This window comes from Bubalus bubalis, chromosome 23 (genome assembly GCF_019923935.1).
Source record: "Bubalus bubalis isolate 160015118507 breed Murrah chromosome 23, NDDB_SH_1, whole genome shotgun sequence".
Taxonomy (NCBI): Eukaryota; Metazoa; Chordata; class Mammalia; order Artiodactyla; family Bovidae; genus Bubalus; species Bubalus bubalis.
This window is the reverse complement of record NC_059179.1, coordinates 25039934-25059494: the sequence shown is the minus strand read 5'-3', so window position 1 is coordinate 25059494 and position 19561 is coordinate 25039934. Positions and strand designations below refer to the sequence as shown.

General features: G+C 43.8%; 1 protein-coding gene across 2 annotated transcripts; it reads right to left on the bottom strand.

Annotated features, from left to right (window-relative positions):
* Nucleotides 1–337: 337 nt before the first annotated feature.
* GSTO2 (glutathione S-transferase omega 2) lies at nucleotides 338–19176 on the bottom strand. Of its 2 annotated transcripts, none has more exons than XM_006050096.4 (7): nucleotides 19088–19176; nucleotides 14718–14939; nucleotides 14332–14440; nucleotides 12277–12499; nucleotides 11233–11334; nucleotides 2040–2146; nucleotides 338–637 (listed from the first exon to the last, which is right to left on the bottom strand). In XM_006050096.4, the coding sequence occupies exons 2-7, from the start codon at nucleotides 14749–14751 to the stop codon at nucleotides 478–480; spliced, it is 735 nt and encodes a 244-aa protein (XP_006050158.1). In that variant the 5' UTR covers nucleotides 14752–14939; nucleotides 19088–19176; the 3' UTR covers nucleotides 338–477. The 2 variants fall into 2 exon arrangements, with proteins under 2 accessions (XP_006050158.1, XP_044791249.1); XM_044935314.2 differs by lacking the exon at nucleotides 19088–19176 and adding an exon at nucleotides 15031–15169.
* Between the last annotated feature and the right edge of the window lie 385 nt (nucleotides 19177–19561).

Here is a 19561-nt window from a genome sequence, read left to right as displayed (position 1 = left end):
GCCCACAGCCAAAAAGTCGGAGCCAGAGAGAGACTCATACACGCCCACAAGGACTGCAGCTCTCATCTGCCAAATGGAGAGTATGTGGACTTGAAGTGCTTTCTTCCTTCTCCTCTCTCTCACCAGGAGGATATGCAGGGTACCAATCTGTAGTGACAGCATCAGCGATGGGGTGGCCTTGAACCTCAGCATCAGCATCAGCACCAATAACCTGGAGGTCAAACTGGGGCAAAGGTCATCAAGCTGGGAGGCACACGGTCTCCCTAAACATCTCTGGACATTAACACTGAGATTTCTAGAGAATGACTGGATGCTATGGGCTAGAGGAGTCATAAAATGATTATCAGAAATGATTCTGTCTCCACGTTTATTTGGAACCTTAAAGAAAATGAAGAGAGACTGACTGCCCCACCAAAAGAAGTGCAGAATCACGACAGGCTTGGGAATTCTGGGTGGTGAAGGGGTGGACTGCAAGGCTCAGCAACTTAGCCCATAGTCAAAGGCACCGGGGTTGTTCTGAAAATAGAGATTCAAGAAGCCCAGGAAGGTGTTCTTATCTGTGAGCAGAGAACAGACTGTGGGATCCTGCTTCATGGCTGCAATCCAGAGCCGGAGCGTGGGGGTGTGGTTCACACAGCTGCAGGACAGGAGAGAAGCGTTAGCCGGTCTGAAGGTGAAGGGGGACGCAAGTCACTTTTTAGACTACAAGCTACAAGGGATGAGTTTATTGGGGCAACAGAGCTATCTTAGTTACCTTCCTATCAACTGAGCACAGTCACTTACTGGAGGAAAATCTGACTTGAAATGGCTGTGTATCTTTAGAATCACCAAAGTTGTTGTTTTTAACCCTGCAGTTAAAATACTTGTGGACTGAGTGCTCTGGGGAAATAAGGTATCTGTTTCTCACTGTTTACCAACAAAAAGACACATTCTTCAGTCATTCTCAGATCTTACTTTTGGGGGATTGAAAAAAAAAAGTTTTCAAAAACACATTTTTAAAGAAATGAGTAAAACAATCATGAAACCTTGAAATAATGGAGTCCCTTTCAGGGACTGATCAGGACGTGTAGGTCTCGGATCTGTAGTGACTTGCCCAGACGGTAAACTTGTTAATGGAAAATCAAGGAGGAGAGGGTTCCTAATGTGTGGTTCAAGCTCTGTCCCCAGAGGAGACAGGTTTTGGCGAGGTTTATGTTCTGACATGGTTTAAAATATCCAAGTCTGTGACATCTGACCTGCCCTAAGTGAGGAGCTCATAAGATGAATCCTGGGTAAACTCAAGCATGTGCATTATAAATGTCCAGATGCAGTTCCACCTCGGCAGGACTGCATTCCCCAACACCAGAATAGTCCGGTACCCGCCATGTGACCGGCGGGTATGAGAGCAGAGCCAGCGCAAGTTCAAGTTCTCCTGTGAGTGTCGTGGGAACAAAGCACATGTCTGTCCGGGGCCCCTGTGTGGTCTCCCTGAGTCTACAGGGCAATTTCTTCTACTTTAAGCATCCCTACACTCTTGTGGTGTATATGGCTGGCCATTTTGTTTCTCTGATATCAAGCATATATTACTTTAAAATCATTTGTTTTGTAAGGGTATGCCTATCTGGGGAAAGATTCCTCCGGTAACTAAGGTGCCCTGTAAGGGATGTGAGGTCCACAGGGTGACACGGCAGGACCAGACAGAGGGCCACCAACGGAGCTGCAGACAAGCCACCAAAACCCTATGACTGAGACTGTCCACCTGCTTCTGCACTCACCCCCGGCTATGCTGGATGCATGGTGAGGACAGCCAGCGGCTCTGAAACACTAGGGAGGCTCTGGGATGCAGTCTTAGCAGCAGCAACATGGATAAAGTGTGTGTCCGCAGTTAGTGGCACAAGAGCACAGGTGCATTTTGAACAAGGAAGCACACAGTTTAAAACTCTACATTCCACATTCACGTGAAACATGTCCAGAGGAGGACAGATGGCACAAAGATCATTTGAAGCACTGCTACCCAGTGTGACCCTCGGAATCTATGACCATACAGCTTAATGTCTTACTCGGCTATTCCATATACTTCCAGCCGCTCAAACCAGGGCCAAAAGAGGTAATCAATCATGGATATACAATCTCCGCCAAAGAAGACGGTGTTCTGATAGCCAAGAATCTGGAAGTTTAAACAGAGCAAAAGCAAGTTAATTAATCCATCTGCTAATGTATTTATAGGCACTAAATACAAATATCAAATTAAGTCCCAAAGAAGGAGACCCAAGGCTTGGAGTCGTCTTCCATTTGGTTAGGTGAATGCTTCTACCCTTTTTCTGAGGTTTCTTTCATCTCCTTTAGGGTCTGTGCTCCAGGCTACACATAGCCCCGCCCTCCTTGCAACCCTGGAGTACCCCAGCGGCTCATCTGATTGGAGGATTTGGAAGAACAGCCCCGCCTCTCTCAGCCTAGAACAGGCTACTCCCTGTTCTAAGCTTTCTAGGGCTCAGCCCCTGGAGAGGGGGCCCTGCCTCTGACCAGCACTGCCCCATTACTGGGAGGGAGGGGCCACATAAGGAACCTCACTTGTTTTGGTCGTGCCCCCCCCCCATTCTCCAGGATCCAGTTTATCTGTAATAAAGGGGATACCATAGTCTCCACATGTCTTCCTCTTTAGCCTTATTTTTCAGCCAATTCAAAACTAAGGCAAGGAAGAGCAGAGCTCTCTGATGGGCTCTCTCAAATCCCAATACTGTCTTTCTATCATATTTTCCTTTTTTATTTGAGCTTTTTGAACTTCATGTGTTGGCCACTCAACATTATCAAATTTTTACATTAAAACAAAAGTTCTCATTCCCAAATAGGACAAATCAACACAGATATTGGATTCATCTAGCATAACTCCCCTTCCATTTTTCCATTTATTTATACCATGCTCACTAGACAAAGGATTGGAGGTGCAGTGTATAAAAATGTGTACACTAAAATATTAAATATGAAAAATCATAACATGCTAGGAAAGAGAAAAATAAAAGAACATAAGGTTAAAATAAGGAAGGAAAATGGTCTCGAGATATCAAGCCAAGGCTCCTGCAGAGTTCCTTAATAAATAAAGCTTTGAATTTGACTTGAGTTTCCTGGCAATTCAAGCAGAGAGGAAAGCATGCTAGTGAACTGATTCTTGTCTCCTGTGTGGAAGACACTCTTGCTTAGAGAGAAGGAAACTCCGTCCCAGGGAAGTAAGAGGGCTCTCTGGTTCGTGCCAGAGCCAAGACAAAGACACCATTCTCCTAAGTCCCAGACTACTGTCAACCCTGTGTCAACTTCAAATATGTATGTATGAGGACTGTAATCACAGAGGCTTTCCCAAGTCTCTTGTGAATTGTTTGTCTGTTCCTTAAATTTAAGTATCAGCAACAAGCTCAGAATCAGCAAACCCCGAAACCCTCTTTCCTTTTGCCAAGGACCGGCCCAGCTTTGAGAGTCCCTGTGAGGACTCCCCCCACCCCCGCCTCGCAATCTTCCTCTTTCTCATTCTCTTTCAGTCAGGCAACTAACTGATGGAGAGGTGAGATACAATCATGGCAAAAGAGCTTTTCAAAATTCTCTCCTTCCTGTCTCATTCCATGGATAAGACGGTCTTCAGGAAACTTGACTTAAAATAGTTCTTCCGTATTCTCAGTTTAAACTAAGTCCCTTTTGTTGTTGTTCTTCAGTCCCTCAGTCGTGTCCAGCTGTTTGCGACCCCGTGGACTACAGCACGCCAGGCTTCCCTGTACTTCACTATCTCCTGGAGTTTGTTCAAACTAATGTCCACTGAGTTGATGATGCCACCTTACCATCTCATCCTCTCGCCACCTTCTCCTCTTGCCCTCAATCTTTCCCAGCATCAGAGTCTTTTCCAATGAGTCGGCTCTTTGCATCAGGTAGCCGAAGTATTGGAGCTTCAGCATCAGTCCTTCCAATGGATATTCAGGGCTGATTTCCTTTAGGATTAACTGGTTTTATGTCTTGGGACTCTCAAGAGTCTTCAGCACCACAGTTCTAAAGCATCAATTCTTTGGCACTCAGTCTTCTTTATGGTCCAACTCCCACATCTTGACAAATTTAGGACAATCAGAAGTAAAATAATATGACAGTGTTAATTTCCTATGTCTTATCTTTCCTAAATGTTCTGTCATCAGAACACGAAGCTGCAGCTTTGCCTCCACCCACTGAGCAGTGGCTATGCTAATAGCCAATGTGTTAAAAAAAAAAAAAAAAACTGTTTTGCGGTATTTCTGTCACCTGCCTGTCACATATAGTGATATTAGTCATTCTTAATGTTGAATAACTTTTCTCACAATGGACTTTCTCATTCTCAGAAATACTGCCCTTCAAGATGGCCTTCTTAGAGAAGATACTTTCCACCAAGGCCCTAGGCATTCCCAGTAGGCCACACATGGCCTGGGGAAGAAACTGAGCCTCTAGCTTCAAGCCCTAGGATTTCCTTAATGTATTAACACATCTTCCATTCAGATTAAGACGTGAGCTATTTCAGGAAAAAGCCATTTGACGTTCTGGAATAGTAGAAAACGTTATTTTTACAATTTCTCTCTTCTCCAGTTCACTGAAAAATGACTACAGATCCTTCTCTTGCTTCTGGATGTGACTCGGAAAAAGGAATGAGCATGCAAATGAAGAGGGAGAGACTGGTTGGTGACACCTGAGTACGCTGTTTCCACCCTTGAACTTGAACCCTGGAAGGGCCGCTTATCTGCCTCGAAGGCCTCTCGGGCTCCCCCAGGCGGACAAAAAGAGGTTCCTGCTAGAGTGCACGTGGAAGGAAGAAGCGCTCTGGGCTCCCCCGCGTGGCCATCGTGGTGAGGCGCACTGGCCAAGGCTCTCCAGCTAGGATGTTCACCAAGGAGGAAAAGGAAATCTGCAAAATTTTTTGTGAGGGACAAGATTATTAAGAGAAGCCCAGACTTCCTCAAACCAGACATCCTAAGAATCATCAGTCTACAGTCTTGGGCGCTCAAGTGCAGCGTCAATAACTGCACTTGTGGCCTTAATGCACCACCTGCCCTGCACACAGAGACGTCTCCTGGCTCTAACCAGGACAGCATGCTGGCTCTGGCCTGGCTGGAGGAGGAAGGAAGCGGTTTTTCTTGATGGAAACAGTTCTTATGAAGCAGAACCAGTCCCCTCCTATAAAATACACAAAGCCACCTGCTGTTACATCAGCAATGCAGACCCTAACCAGAAGCAGAAATACCCAATCCACTCCAGGGCAGATATCTTTTGAGTCGGTACAAGATAAGGGAAGATTCTCAAGATTTCAAATTTCAGGTGTCTGCTCCACTGACATACTATAGCTGAGGCTGAGCTAATGAAGATTAACGGATTCCCTTTAAAACAAACCAAGGACACAGAACAAACTTAGAGTATACATAAACCCCACTTCTCTGGAAAGAAGCCTGAGAAGCAGGGTCTGTGCCAAACACGCCCCTCCTGCTGGTCACCACTTACAACCAGGAGTTTCCTGTGAAGATTCAGAATGCAACCTGTCAACATTTGGCAGGTGATCAAAGGATCACCCTGAAAATTCTATCCTGGAATCCCTTTCATAGGTTTAATTCTTTTTGTTGCAATATATTTGTAAGATAATAGTGGGGGAAAGCTAGTGGGGCAAGGCTTGACACGTCAAATATCTTTAAAGTGATGGGTGGTAGATGAAAATATAAAAGCATTTTATCAAATTTCTGAAGGGGGAAAGGATTTCCTATGTACAAAAGCAGTGGAAGAAATCACAACAGGAAAGATCACACAATATTTTTAATGTTAAATTTCTATATGTACAAAGATGACAAAAAGTTAAAACAATGTATCTTAAAAACAGGCCAATATCCTTTACATATAAAGAACTCTTAAAAAAATTAACAAGGAAAATCAGGAAGATCTTGACAAACAGATGGGTAGCAGACCATCTGCACAAATAAAACACAAAGAAATGGAATACTTTGGGGAAAACATACCATCTCACTATCAAAGAAATAACACATTAAAGCAACTATGAGAAACTACTGTTTCTCAAGACAGGCAAGTATCTTTTTAAATGAAATCTCCCAACAGTGAAAAGAGATTGGTTCAAAGGGCATTTTTGACACTCAGAGGGTGGGGGGTGTACAGCACAAGTCTTGGGGGAAGCAATTTAGCAACATCCAGCTCTAGCTTCTAAAATGGTCATACCCTTTGATCTGGTAATTCTGTTCCTGGAAGTCTGGCCTAAGGACATATTTTAAAACAGAGAAAGGGCTTTTTATGCAAAGGAGCTGCTGTTTCTGGGAGGCATCATTAATAATGATAAGCAACTGAAACAATCTAAATAACCCTAATGAGTGTGCTGGATACATAATTCTGGCTTATGCATATGGCAAATTATGCAGAATGAAAAGTTATTTTTTTCCATCTTAGTAATTACACATATAATAGAGAAAAATATTCTCATTATTAAAAAAAAAAAATTCAAACACAGAAAGCAGTATAGAAGGCAAAGGCTCTCCCTTCCTATCCTTGCTCTGAACCACTTTTCTTTCCCACCCCCAGGCTAATCCCCTTCCAGTAGGAGGCACCAGCAGAAGTCTGATTTGAGTCTCTGCAGACATTTTTCTAGGAGTTTATTTACATTTGTGCATATAACCTCAGATATGCAGATGATAACACCATCCTAATGGCAGAAAGTGAAGAGGAACTAAAGAGCCTCTTGATGAAAGTAAAAAAAGAGAGTGGAAAAGCTGGTTTAAAATTCAACATTAAAAAACTAAGATCATGGCATCCAGGCCCATAACTTCATGGCAAATAGATGGGGGGAAAATGGAAATGGTGACAGACTTTATTTTCTTGGGCCCCGAAATCACTGTGGATGGTGACTGAAGCCATGAACTTAAAAGATGTTTGCTACTTGGAGGAAACGTTATCACAAACCTAGATAGCATATTAAAAAGCAGAGACATCACTTTGGTGACAAAGGTCCATCTAGTCAAAGCTATGGCTTTTCCAGTATTCATGTACAGATGTGAGTTGGAACATAAAGAAGGCTGAGCACTGAAGAATTGATGCTTTAGAATTGTGGTGCTGGAGAAGACTCTGGAGAGTCCCTTGGACAGCAAGGAAATAAAACCAGTCAATCTTAAAAGAAATCAACCCTGAATATTCACTGGAAGGATGGTGCCAAAGCTCCAATACTTTGGTCACCTGATGCGAAGAGCCGACTCATTGGAAAAGACCCTGATGCTGGGAAAGATTGAAGGCAGGAGGAGAAGAGGGTGACAGAGAATGAGATGATTGGATGGCATCACTGATTTAATGGACATGAGTTTGAGCAAACTCAGGGAGATAGTGAAGGACAGCCTCTGCAGTCCATGGGGTCGCAAAGAGTCGGACACAACTAAGCAACTGAACAACAGAAAAATGTATCTCAAAGACCTATAAAAATAACATGGAAAAATGAGTTTATATAACAAGCACAAATAAACCTTCAATTTTGATGATACTTGTTTGAAAGAAAAATGTAAAAGTCAACCGGCATTTATTTAAAAAGAAGAAAACGTTAGAGTATAAGGTTGCCAACTTAAACTGACCTGTTTGCTTGTGGATAACATGGACCATTATACACTGGTCTCTTGAGTTGCTTATCACTCAAGATGATCCATAAGATATTTTCAACTCACAGAAAATCCTGATTGTACAAAACCATGGAGAAAAAATTGTACACATCATCTCTATTAATAGAGAGAAAACATCTCTATTAGAATTATTCTGACAAGTTTCAATTTCACTAGAATCTCCTAGAGTCAATATACTGGTATTGAGAGGAATGTATCAAATAATTCAAGCCTCAGTGGGCATCTTTCAGATTCTGATATTACCTATGTTGTACTTACAATTCCTACTAACATTCTCTGGGACAAAACCCAATTCAAATCTGGAACAATATTGCATACTCAGTGGTCCTTAATTAGCCCTGGCTAGCACCCCACTCCAATACTCTTGCCTGGAAAATCCCATGGACGGAGGAGCTTGGTAGGCTGCAGTCCATGGGGTCGCTAAGAGTCGGACACGACTGAGCGACTTCACTTTCACTTTTCACTTCCATGCACTGGAGAAGGAAATGGCAACCCACTCCAGTGTTCTTGCCTGGAGAATCCCAGGGACGGGGGAGCCTGGTGGGCTGCCGTCTATGGGGTCGCACAGGGTCAGACACGACTGAAGCAGCTTAGCAGCAGCAGCAGCCCTTAACTAGCCAGAATTTCACTGATGCTACTTATTACATCTGAGAGGGTCATTGGCAAGATTAAATAAGAGGAGTATGCAAAGCAACTTTAGCATCATGCCCAGCACAAAAATACAGGCTCACTTCCCTGGAAGAACCCAAACTAAGGAGCTGTGCCTCCATTGTAATATTATACATTTACTTAGCAATCTGTAATTTTCAAAGTTCATCCATCATTCAAATGCAGAGTAGGAAGGAGATAGGTCAACGTATGTTTTCAATTATCTTCGAATTTAAAAGATTTTGTTTCAAGGCTCCTTTCCCTGGCCGAGCATTTAACTTGTAAGAAGGTAACCAGACATGATAAAATCAGTTCAGCTAATCTTTGAAAATAAAGACCATAAAAATTCTCCATGGGCAAGAGCTATCAAACTTCTTTTTCAAAGCAAGGTCCCCCTCCCTCTTCAAATTCAAGCTTATTAGATGTCTTGTTAAACAGTGTCGAAAGCAGGGTTGGTCTGGCTGAAGCAGGCTCTAAAACCACTAGCAGACCTCCTCTCACTGGGCCGTCCCTCTGCAAAACTTGTGAACACACCTTTTATTTTTTTATTTATTTTTTTTTTTGAAGGGGAAAATTTTATTTTTCTGTGACATACAAAATTTTAAGATAATAACCAGAATTATGACTGACAACATACAGGACATATCTGAATTTTAGGAATTTCATTTAGCTTGTAGAATGTTTATATGAGTAAAATTTGTCCATACAGTATAACCTAGGAAAGTTTATCATTACGTATTTGACGATGTGTTCCACATTATTTAAAATATCAAATAAGCCTCATTAATATCTTTCTTTGAGATGTTTCAGGGGCCCTCTGAAACACCCCAAAGTTAGCTAGAGATCAAAAGGACTTCATTTAGAATTTGGGGAGGTTTGTCAAAGAGAACAAAAGGTTTTAAAACACTTGATCAACACCTTTTAAAAGACTCTTTCGTTCTATGAATGTGGAAACAAAGGCACAGAGAGGTCCAGAACCTTGATGAAGGTTCTGGAATCCCATAAAGCCAAGCCCAGGAGCCAAGACTCTTTCTACCTCACCCTACTTGCCTCCTCAGAGTTAAGACCGCAGTCTGAGTTCTCAGGACCAAAGGCTGACACTTCTTATACGTGATGCTGAATCCATAAATGGGGAAACTATATAAATTTAAGACAGGCAGCTGTAACTGTAAATAAATTTAACAGCTTCCACTTCACAAAGTCAGATGGAAGAATATAGTAATCAGCCTTCTTTTAAGGGGATAAAAATAGCATTCCCTGGCTGCCAAAGAATTACAACCCACCCATAGGGGAATTTATCAGTTTCTAGAACAAAGATAACGGAGAAGGCAATGGCACCCCACTCCAGTACTCTTGCCTGGAAAAAATCCCATGGACAGAGGAGCCTGGTAGACTGCAGTCCATGGGGTCGCTAAGAGTCGGACACAACTGAGCGACTTCACTTTCACTGTTCACTTTCATGCATTGGAGAAAGAAATGGCACCCCCACTCCAGTGTTCTTGCCTGGAGAACCCCAGGGACAGGGGAGCCTGGTGGGCTGCCGTCCATGGGGTTGCACAGAGTCAGACACGACTGAAGTGACTTAGCAGCAGCAGTAGAACAAAGATAAAGGAAGTCAAAGGACCACCTTCCAGACTATAAGAGAGGTACAGGGTAAGTAGCCCTATTACTGCTAGATACATGGAGGATCTGGTAACAAAGATTACCCATAGACACTTCCCCCTTCTTCCTCTTCTTCTTCTTTTTTTTTTTTTAACATTTATTTATTTGGCTGCTCAGGTCTTGGTTGTGGCATGTGAGCTATTTTTAGCTGTGGCATGTGGGATCTAGTTATCTGACCAGGGATAGAACCTGATCCCTCTGTATCAGGAGCATGGAGTTTTAGCCCCTGGACCACCAGGGCAGTTTCTCCCCCTTCTTTCTTAATTACAGAACTCTGATTTTATGCAAGGTGGTCCCAGCTAAGAGATTAAATTTCCCAACTTCCCCTGCAGATACTTGTAACTCAATGACTACGTTCTGGTCAATGAAACTTAAGTAATCATTGGACAGAACTTCTAGGAAAGCCTTTAAAGGTGTATGCCCCTTTGCCAGTTTTTTCCTTTCTGTTGTCCTTTCTATAACCTGGAACTTGGATGTGATAGCTGAAGTTCCAGCAGCTATTTTGTTATTTTGAGGATGTAAGCCTCACACTGAAAATGGCACAACAGGAAGAGAAAAATAAAACTTCAGTCCCTGCTAACTTCATAAAGAAGCCATCAAAACGGCCCTATACTACTGTACCTCTAGGTGTGTGCGTATGTGTGTGACAGAATAAATCCTTATAAGTTTTTAAATCAATGCTATGCTACGCTAAGTCACTTCAGTCGTGTCCGACTCTGTGCGACCCCATAGACGGCAGCCCACCAGGCTCCCCCGTCCCTGGGATTCTCCAGGCAAGAACACTGGAGTGGGTTGCCATTTCCTTCTCCAATGCATGAAAGTGAAAAGTGAAAATGAAGTTGCTAAGTCGTGTCCAACCCTCAGCGACCCCATGTACTGCAGCGCACCAGGCTCCTCCGTCCATGGGATTTCCCAGGCAAGAGTACTGGAGTGGGGTGCCATTGCCTTCAATATTAGAAGCCAAACACAATCCCTAACCAACATTGACCCTGGACTCCTAAGCAGAAGCTACAGAACCCATGCAGAGATAGGTCAGGAATGTGGTGATTCTGGGAAAGGAAGAAGTTCATCACATGCCCTCCCCTACCCCTAGGCAGATTTTCAAGAAAAATTCCAGAGGAGGTCAGTGGAGCGCAAGTACCTACAAGTCAGATGACCAGTAGTTGAACTTATCAAAGTCTGACAGGAGAAGTATATAAGTCTGTGAAAGCGGAGGGTGTCAGGGTGACCAGGGTATGGACCTGCGTCACTTTATCCACCACACCTGGCCAGGAGAGGGCCCCGTTTTTACCTCTTCCAGGTTGCAGAACTCCTGACGCAGGGCCAGCTTCAGATCAGCGCAGTCTCTCCCGCATCTCAATGCTACCAGACACTCCTTGGTCAAATGTGGGACCTGATCGGAGGACACAGGTTCTGAGCAGAGAAGTCCGAGGGCACTCTGTGCTCCTGCTCTGCCTGACAACGCAGCCAGAGCTCGGTCACTCTGTCAACAGTGCCACCTGATGGCCATCTCTGCGGTTTCAGGAATCCACTTGTCACAGCACTCTGGTAAACAAGGTGCTTTAAAGGGGGCTCTCTGGTACGCCTTACTTGTTCAGCTATTTCCATACTTTACAATCTTAGGTGGGGCATTTTCCTTCTTTAAGCCTCAGTGTTCTCATCTGAAGAATGGACACAAGAATAGTACCCACCTTAAAGGGTGGGACCTGATGAGGGCAGTGATGGGGATTAAATAGATTAACCTTTATAAAATAGTTAGAACAATGCTTGGCACATCGCTAGTGCTCAGTAGACATCAGTCACTAATATCATTGAGTCATTTTTGTTTCTTTAAAAAAAAAGCTATCATAAAATTTCTCCATCACATTCTCTCCCAATATCAACAGCTGTCCCCTTTTCTCTCTTCTTCACATTTCCTGGGCAGTTGACACTCTTGTTCCCCATAAAGGGCAATCTCCTTCTGTGCATTGCCTTTTTCACACCCCAATATTTTTTCACCTGAGACCTTGGAAATAGCGCCTTCAAAGTATCACTAGTTTTCCACTCTTTCAATATTCCTTGTCTCAAGTTACACAGTCATAACTATGCCATAATCATAACTCTTGAGACTGCTCATTCTGGAAAAGTAGTTATTGGCAAAGACTTTAACCTTTAATATCAGAGGTCACAGCTTTACTATAATTCCACACGAGTTATCCTCCTAAGGCACACACAGGTATTAAAACAAATCAATTTCACCAATGATTTGACTTTTAAAATGGACTGGAGTTTGAGAAAGACATACAAAGTAAAATAGAGTGTTAAGTGTTTTTGTTTTTTTTTAAAATGGATATACCTTATAGAACAGCTCCAATAACATCTTTTGGCGAGCTCGCTCGTAAGGGTCATATGGGTACAGCTTCCTTCCAGGATAAGCGTCATCCAGGTACTCACAAGCGATGACAGATTCATAGATCAGTTGACATTTGCTGTTCTCCAGGACAGGAATTTGGCCAAAAGGATGCTTTGTAAAATACCATTCAGGCTTGTTTCTCAGGTTAATGTTGATAACTTCATGTCTTATAAAGCAAAGGGAAAACAGGACAGAACAAAAATGAGAGGATTAGGCAGACACCTATCTTTTTTTTTTCCCCCCAAAGTGCGCAAAGACCCCCTGTGAGATCTTAGTGTCTAGACCAGGGATCAAACCTGTGCCCCATGCAGCGCAAGTACAGAGTCTTAACCATTGGATTGCCAGGGAAATCCCCAGACACTCACCTTGAAAGCAGAAACAATCAATCTATAAAATTAAAATTTGCAACAAGTTTTTTAAATTGAGGTTTGTACAAAGAAAAGTACATAACAACATCATTCTTCAACAGTAGGATGTGTTCAGTGTTTTCTATGCCTTATCCCATTCGCTCTCCATGATTCCCATGAGATAAACTAGGGAATCATGATGAGGTGCAAACAAAGGAAGGCAAAGAAATCATTTAACACATCCCTTCTGAGAGATAAGGCTCCTTGTGGTTCAATCTCTTGCCTAATATTACCCACCAGGAAGTAGCAGAGCCAAGATGGAAGGCCAGGCACTCTGACTCAGAGCTCACAAGCTTAACCACGGCACCACAGATTTTACTACATTTTCAAGTTTGAAAGTACAAATCTGATATCTGGAGACATTTTTTGTTCGCCACAACTGGAGGGAGGGGGATTTTACTGGCACCTAATTGGCAGAGGCCAGGGACGCTGCAAGATATCCAACAACACACAGAACAGCTCCTCCCCCCTCACCAAACACACAAAGCCAGGAATCATCTGCCCCAAATGTGAGCAGTGCCGAGGGTGAGAAACTCTGCCCTAAAGAAGGACTTCCATCAATTCTCAAGCTGCCACTTCATCACTGTGGGTAAAACATCAATCTATTGTTATTTTTCTTTTTTATTTAAAAAAGTAAACTTTGGGCCAACTAGAATTGAGCAAGAGGGAATAACCTGGAAAAAAGCCATAGACACTCCACAGAGCAGAATTATATAATTTTTTTTTAAAGTCTCTGTAATAGTCTCTGCATCTCTATAACACAAAACTCCAAAGTCATCCCCTAATGATACACACTGGAGGCTGAAGTAACACTTTAGCTTTGAGCTGGCTCCCTGCAGCCTCCCCCATTCCAGTAAAGTTGCTCTGCCTTCAAAATCCAGACCTCCTTTGCAGGAGCTCGTCTTGCAAAATTACTTCTATGACCAGTGTGCACCCATTTTTCAGGTGTGTGGGAAACCTCTTGATAGCAGTCCTTCCTATTTCTTTGTTTGGAACTATTTGTTCATTCATTCAAAACGTAGTTTTAAGTGCCTATTATTGGCCAGGTTCTCTTCTAGCCCATGAATAAGAAAAAGTCCCTGCCTTCAAGAACATACATTTGTGTGTGTGTGAGAGAGAGAGAGAGAGAGAGACAGTGTGTGTGAGAGTGTGTGTGTGTGAGTGTGGGTGTGTGGGTGTTGGGGGAGGGGCAATGGAAGTGAGGCTGGGGAGTGTGGAGGAAAAACAGATAAGTAAGGAAACGTTGTTAGTGCAATAAAGGGAACAGAACTGACCTGAATATAGCTGGGGTGGGGTCTGGGCTGCATTTCACAGAGCTGTCAGAGAAGGCCTCGGTAGCCTCCGCGGTCCGCTCTTTCACAAACTTTAGGGAAAAAACCCAGCTCACCAGAGCATCATTCAGTTTACTCCTAGTGGTCCTAACAGTTTCCTGCAGAGACCTGATTCTGCATTTCAGGATGGCCCACTCAAGAACCCACCTGCCCTCTGCTAACCGTTTATTGACTTCGTCTCAGAAGAAAGTGACAGACAGCCTGTGACACCTAAGCGGGGACCCCCAGATGGTGAACCTATGGGGCCTCCCTCCGCTCACCTGATGCCTTTGGCCCGGAGGACCAGGCGCGTCCTGTGCGCGTACGGACAGAACCTCATGCTGTAGAGGCGGATTACGCCTTCAGGGACCGGCCCTGGGGGGATGCTCCCTGCGGGTGGAGGGGGGACGGGGAGGCGGATTAGCTCTGTGTGGAGAGGGGCTCACTCGCCTTCCCAGGACCCCCACGAGGGCCGCGGTCCTCCGCCTCCCGGGCCCCAGAGAGGACACCTTTTTTTTTTTTGCACGTGTCTTTTTTGCGGAGGAACCGCGATCCTCCTCGCCGCTGCGCTGATCTGCGAGCCAAGGACCGGCAACCGCCCCTCCAGAGCCAACATCCAGCCAGCCGGCACCCCCAGCCCGCGGACAACTGTCAAGAGGACTCTCACCTTTCCCCAAGGTCCTGGTCGCGTCGTCAGTCATGCTATCCCGGCGTCTGCGCAACGACCAACGCTCACAGCCTTTGCCGTGAGGCTTGCTGCCTCCGGCGCAGGGTCCAAGGACAGCAAGGTTCCGGCGAGCCCCGCTGGCTCCAAATGCAACTTTGGAGCAACAGGGCCGTGTCGGGGTCGTAGGGAAGTGATCCAGGACGGCAGCTAAGATAATTCAACCTGAGGAGACAGAGCCCCAGATTCAGAAGCCAGTGTAGCAGGAGTGGGAAAAACAAACAAACCTGAAAAGTACCCCTTGCTTTGAACTCACAACATCCTGCGAGGTCTTTTCTCTGCATCAAGAATCGGTGAAGAACAGGCATGTGAATTTCACTTATTCCAAGGGAGTTTAATACAAACTGACCAGGGTGACACTAACGTTTTCTTTCTCATTCTAAGCCCTCCCTCCTGTCCATACTCTGTACATGAGTGTACTTTATCTTAAAATAAGGCCAAGGATTTCCCTGCTGGCTCAGTGGGACAGGACTTGGATCTCTGACCAGGGAAGATCCCGTATGCCCAGAAGCAACTGAGCTCATGTGCCACAACTATTAAGCCTGTGCCATAGAGCCTGGGAACCACAACTACTGAGTCCATGTGTCCTAGAGCCTGTGCTTGGCAAGGAGAGCCCGCATCGATGAGAAGCCCAGGTACAGCAAATAAAGAGTAACCCCCTGATTGCCATCTATGCAGCAATGAAGACCCAGCCTAAATAAATTATAAAATAAGGCCAAACTTTTTCATCATCTAGCAGATAAGAAGAAAAACTTAGTGTTAAGATCTTGCATGACCCTAAAGTGTCTCCTTTAATTTTATGTCCTCACTACTCTAGTTCCAGCCTTATTTATGAGATTTTACTCAAGTTGTGAAAAACTGGTAATGAATAGGAAACCAGACATCTAGAGGCAGAGACAAATCTGTGCACTCTCTTCAACTCCCAGTATACATTTCAGAGCAGACCCTTTTTAATTACTGAGGACATACTGCCAACAGCCCAGCAATACAGAGGTCACTTGGATAGCTCTTCCATCTACATGAGATAAAGGGGTTAACTAGCCTTTGCTCTGACCCTGAATCACTGCAGATGGTGATTGGAGCCATGAAATTAAAAGACGCTTACTCCTTGGAAGGAAAGTTATGACCAACCTAGACAGCATATTAAAAAGCAGGGACATTACTTTGTCAACAAAGGTCCGTCTAATCAAGGCTATGGATTTTCCGGTAGTCATGTATGCATGTGAAAGTTGGACTATAAAGAGAGCTGAGCACCGAAGAATTGATGCTTTTGAATTGTGGTGTTGGAGAAGACTCTTGAGAGCACCTTGGATTGCAAGGAGATCAAAATAGTCAATCCTAAAGGAAGTCAGTCCTGAATATTCATTGGAAGGACTGATGCTAAACTGCAACTCCAACACTTTGGCCACCTGATGGGAAGAGCTGACTCATTTGAAAAGACCCTGATGCTGGGAAAGATTGAGGGCAGGAGGAGAAGGAGACGACAGAGGATGAGATGGTTGGATGGCATCACCGACTTAATGGACATAAGTCTGAGTAAACTCTGGGAGTTGGTGATGGACAGGGAGGCCTGGCATGCTGCAGTTCATGGAGTCGTAAAGAGTTGAGCGACTGAACTAAAATGAACTGACCGGTACATAAAAAAGAAACAGTCAACATACCCATGTCATGTGAGAGCTTCTGGTAGACAAGGAAATTACTCCTGATCAGGTAAATGTGACACTCACATAAAGGAAGTATAGTATTTCAAATAGTTGACTTCATATAAACAGATTCTAAAGGGAAAGGCCATATGAGGAATGTGAAACTCTCTAAACTCAAAGTAGATTATACTAACATGTATTTAATGCTTTACGTGTATTAACTCACTAAATCCTTAAAATAATCTTACAAGGATTCTCTTCTTACCTCATTTTAAAAGATAAGTAAACTGAGACTAGCAAGGTTAAGTCACTTGATCAAAGCCTGATAACTAGTAAGAGGTGGGAGGAGGTTTATGAAGCCTGAAAGTTTGATTTCCAGGGCAAGTCACTCCATCTAGAATCTTAATCTATATCAGAGATGGGCAAACTTTTTCTGTTACGGTCAAGACAGTAAACATTTTAAGGCTTCTCAAGCCATCTTGTCTCAGCTACTCAACTGTACCCTCGTAAGGTGAAAATAGCCATAGATAATATGTAAATAAATGGGCATGGCTGTGTTCCAGTAAACCACTATTTATGAATAGTAAGTTTGAATTTCATATACAGGTATATTTTAACAGACTACTTTTTAGAGCAGGTTCACAGAAAAATTTAGCAGAATATAGAGAAGTTTCCTACCAACCTATCGCCACACATGCATAGCCTCCCCATCAACATCCTGGATCAAGGTGGTACACTTCTTACAATCAATGGATCTATATTGAAACATCATTATCACCCAAAGTCTAGTTTGCATTAGGACTCACTCTTGGTGAATTTCACGTAGTTTTCACATGTTATAAATTATACTTCTTCACTGAAATGTTTTCCCCTAACTATTCTTAGCTCTTGAACTGCAAAGAAATGAGCAGTGGGCTTGGCTTGACCCACTGGCTTTAGTTTGCCCATCCCTGGTATACACTGATGATGACTGGATTAGCAACCAAACTGAGGATTCCATTTGAAAAGTAAAAGGTTCCTGGGTCCATCTTTCTACTACACTAGAAGAGAATGTATTTTCATGTTGTGTCTCCTTATTCCCACCTTTTCAATAAAACCAACTCTAAGAGCTGGTAAATATTGTTTATTAAAAATACAGCTGACCCTTGAACAACTAGAGATTTCAGGGCACTGGTCCACCACTGTCAGCCCTTCACATCTGTGCTTCTACACCTGCAGATTCAACCAACTGCAAACCATGTAGTACTGTAGCATATATTCAGTGAAAAAAACCCAGGTATCCATGGACCCTTGCAAATCAAACCCATGTTGTTCAAGGGTCAACCGTATACTTGTATTAATATATGGGAAGTCATGGGGTGAAGGTCTATTTGATGTGGTCAGGGGAGAATGGACAAAGGAGTGGAATGTTTTTCCTCTGAAGGGAAGGAATATTATGTCAAGGTTCTCACTTGGCACTATATTCAAACCCTGACCGTGGCACTTAGGCAAGCTATCTAACCTCTATGATCTTCATCTTCCTCACCTGTTAAATGAGAACACTAAGTACCTACTCGATGGGCCTTGAGTATCAAATGCAATTGTTCAGGTGGCTATCCTCAGTATAGTAAGAGTTTAGTCTACTTCAAAATTAATGATTAATCCTAGTGAATAAGGACACATTTTTGATAGTATAGTACATTCTGATTTTATATCCAAAAAGATAAAATGCACTGCGATTGAGCTTTGCCTTGCACATCAGAATTAAAGTTCAACTCAGAACGCTTATTTCACCAGTTACCTATTTAACAACAATTAAATGGGCTGAATGCTGCAGGTTACATTTCAGTTTTTAATCTTACCACTGAACAATATGGTTACCCTAGAAAGGTTTTAATTGTGACATTTAAGTTTAATCCTATTTTCTCATTGAGACTCAGTAAGTACCGCTTGGAAATCCTTTTGTAAATTTCCCTTGTTTGTTATTATATCATGTTTACACCTCTATTATACTGAGTCACTCAAGCAAGGAATAAATGGTAATTAGGCTACATTAAACCTACTCCAAATTGGTTTCCAGAGACCTGAAATATGATGGAATCTGTTTTGAAAATGTGGAGATCTTCAGTCCTGGGTGAAGATGTCTTAAGCTTTCTAGGAAAAAAAGTGCCACCACAGAAATAATCTTTTCACTCTATTTACATGAGTCTCTGTTTTGAGGAGAGGAAATGGGCTTTGCATTTTGCAATTTTTCAAAGTTGTTTTGTCATACTAATCTCGGATAGTGGAAGAACTTGGAAGACATTCCTCTTAATATTTCAGAAGCTTGATTTACATGACAGATTATGTTACTGAGAGTTCCACTATTGTTCACCAAGTTCAAAGAGTTAGACAAGTGAGGAAAAAGGCTCTTTTTCAAATGGGCCTAGATTTAGGACTTTTCCCCCCTTTAAGTTAAAGGTATTCGCTTTAAAGACCTGTTTCTTATTCTCAGAGTAGCTTTTTTTTTTTTATGTTAAAATCTTTGATGAAACTTTCGTGAAGACAGTTGGGCTTTCGTCTAAAAGTGTTACGCAAAATTAAAAATCGGCAATCCCATTCTGGGTCCCCAAATTCATGAAAAATCTCAAGTTTCAGAATTGACCTCAAACCCCTCTCCCCTTCAATGCCACGCAGGCCCAAGCAACCCACCCGGTGCAGGCAAAATGACAGACGCCCCCGAGGCACCTCCCGGCGCGCGGCAAACGGAACCTAATATGGAGCTGGGGGCGGGGGGGGGGGGGGGGGGGGGCGTCGGGGGGAGGGGTCGGGGTGGGGGGTGGTCGGAGAGAGAGGCGGGGCACCGGCGGAACCCGCCCCTTAGAACGCGACTCTATCCGCCAATTGGCCGCGGCGCCCGGAGCTTCACCAATCCGCCAAGCCTTTGGAAGCGCTCCGGTGGAAAGCTGAGCTAATGGGCGGCCGCGTTACAGGCTCCTGGGTACCGGAATCTTGGATCCCAACGGGTATGTGGCTGGCCAAAGTGGAAGCCGAATAGCGGCTGGTCGTGGCACCTCAGCGCCCGGGTCTACATCCGACTGAAGTCCGCCCGCAGCGGACCCGGGCTTGTTGGGTGGGGCAGGCGGACGGCAGCAGAGATGGGTCAGCTCGGAGCGTGGGCATTGG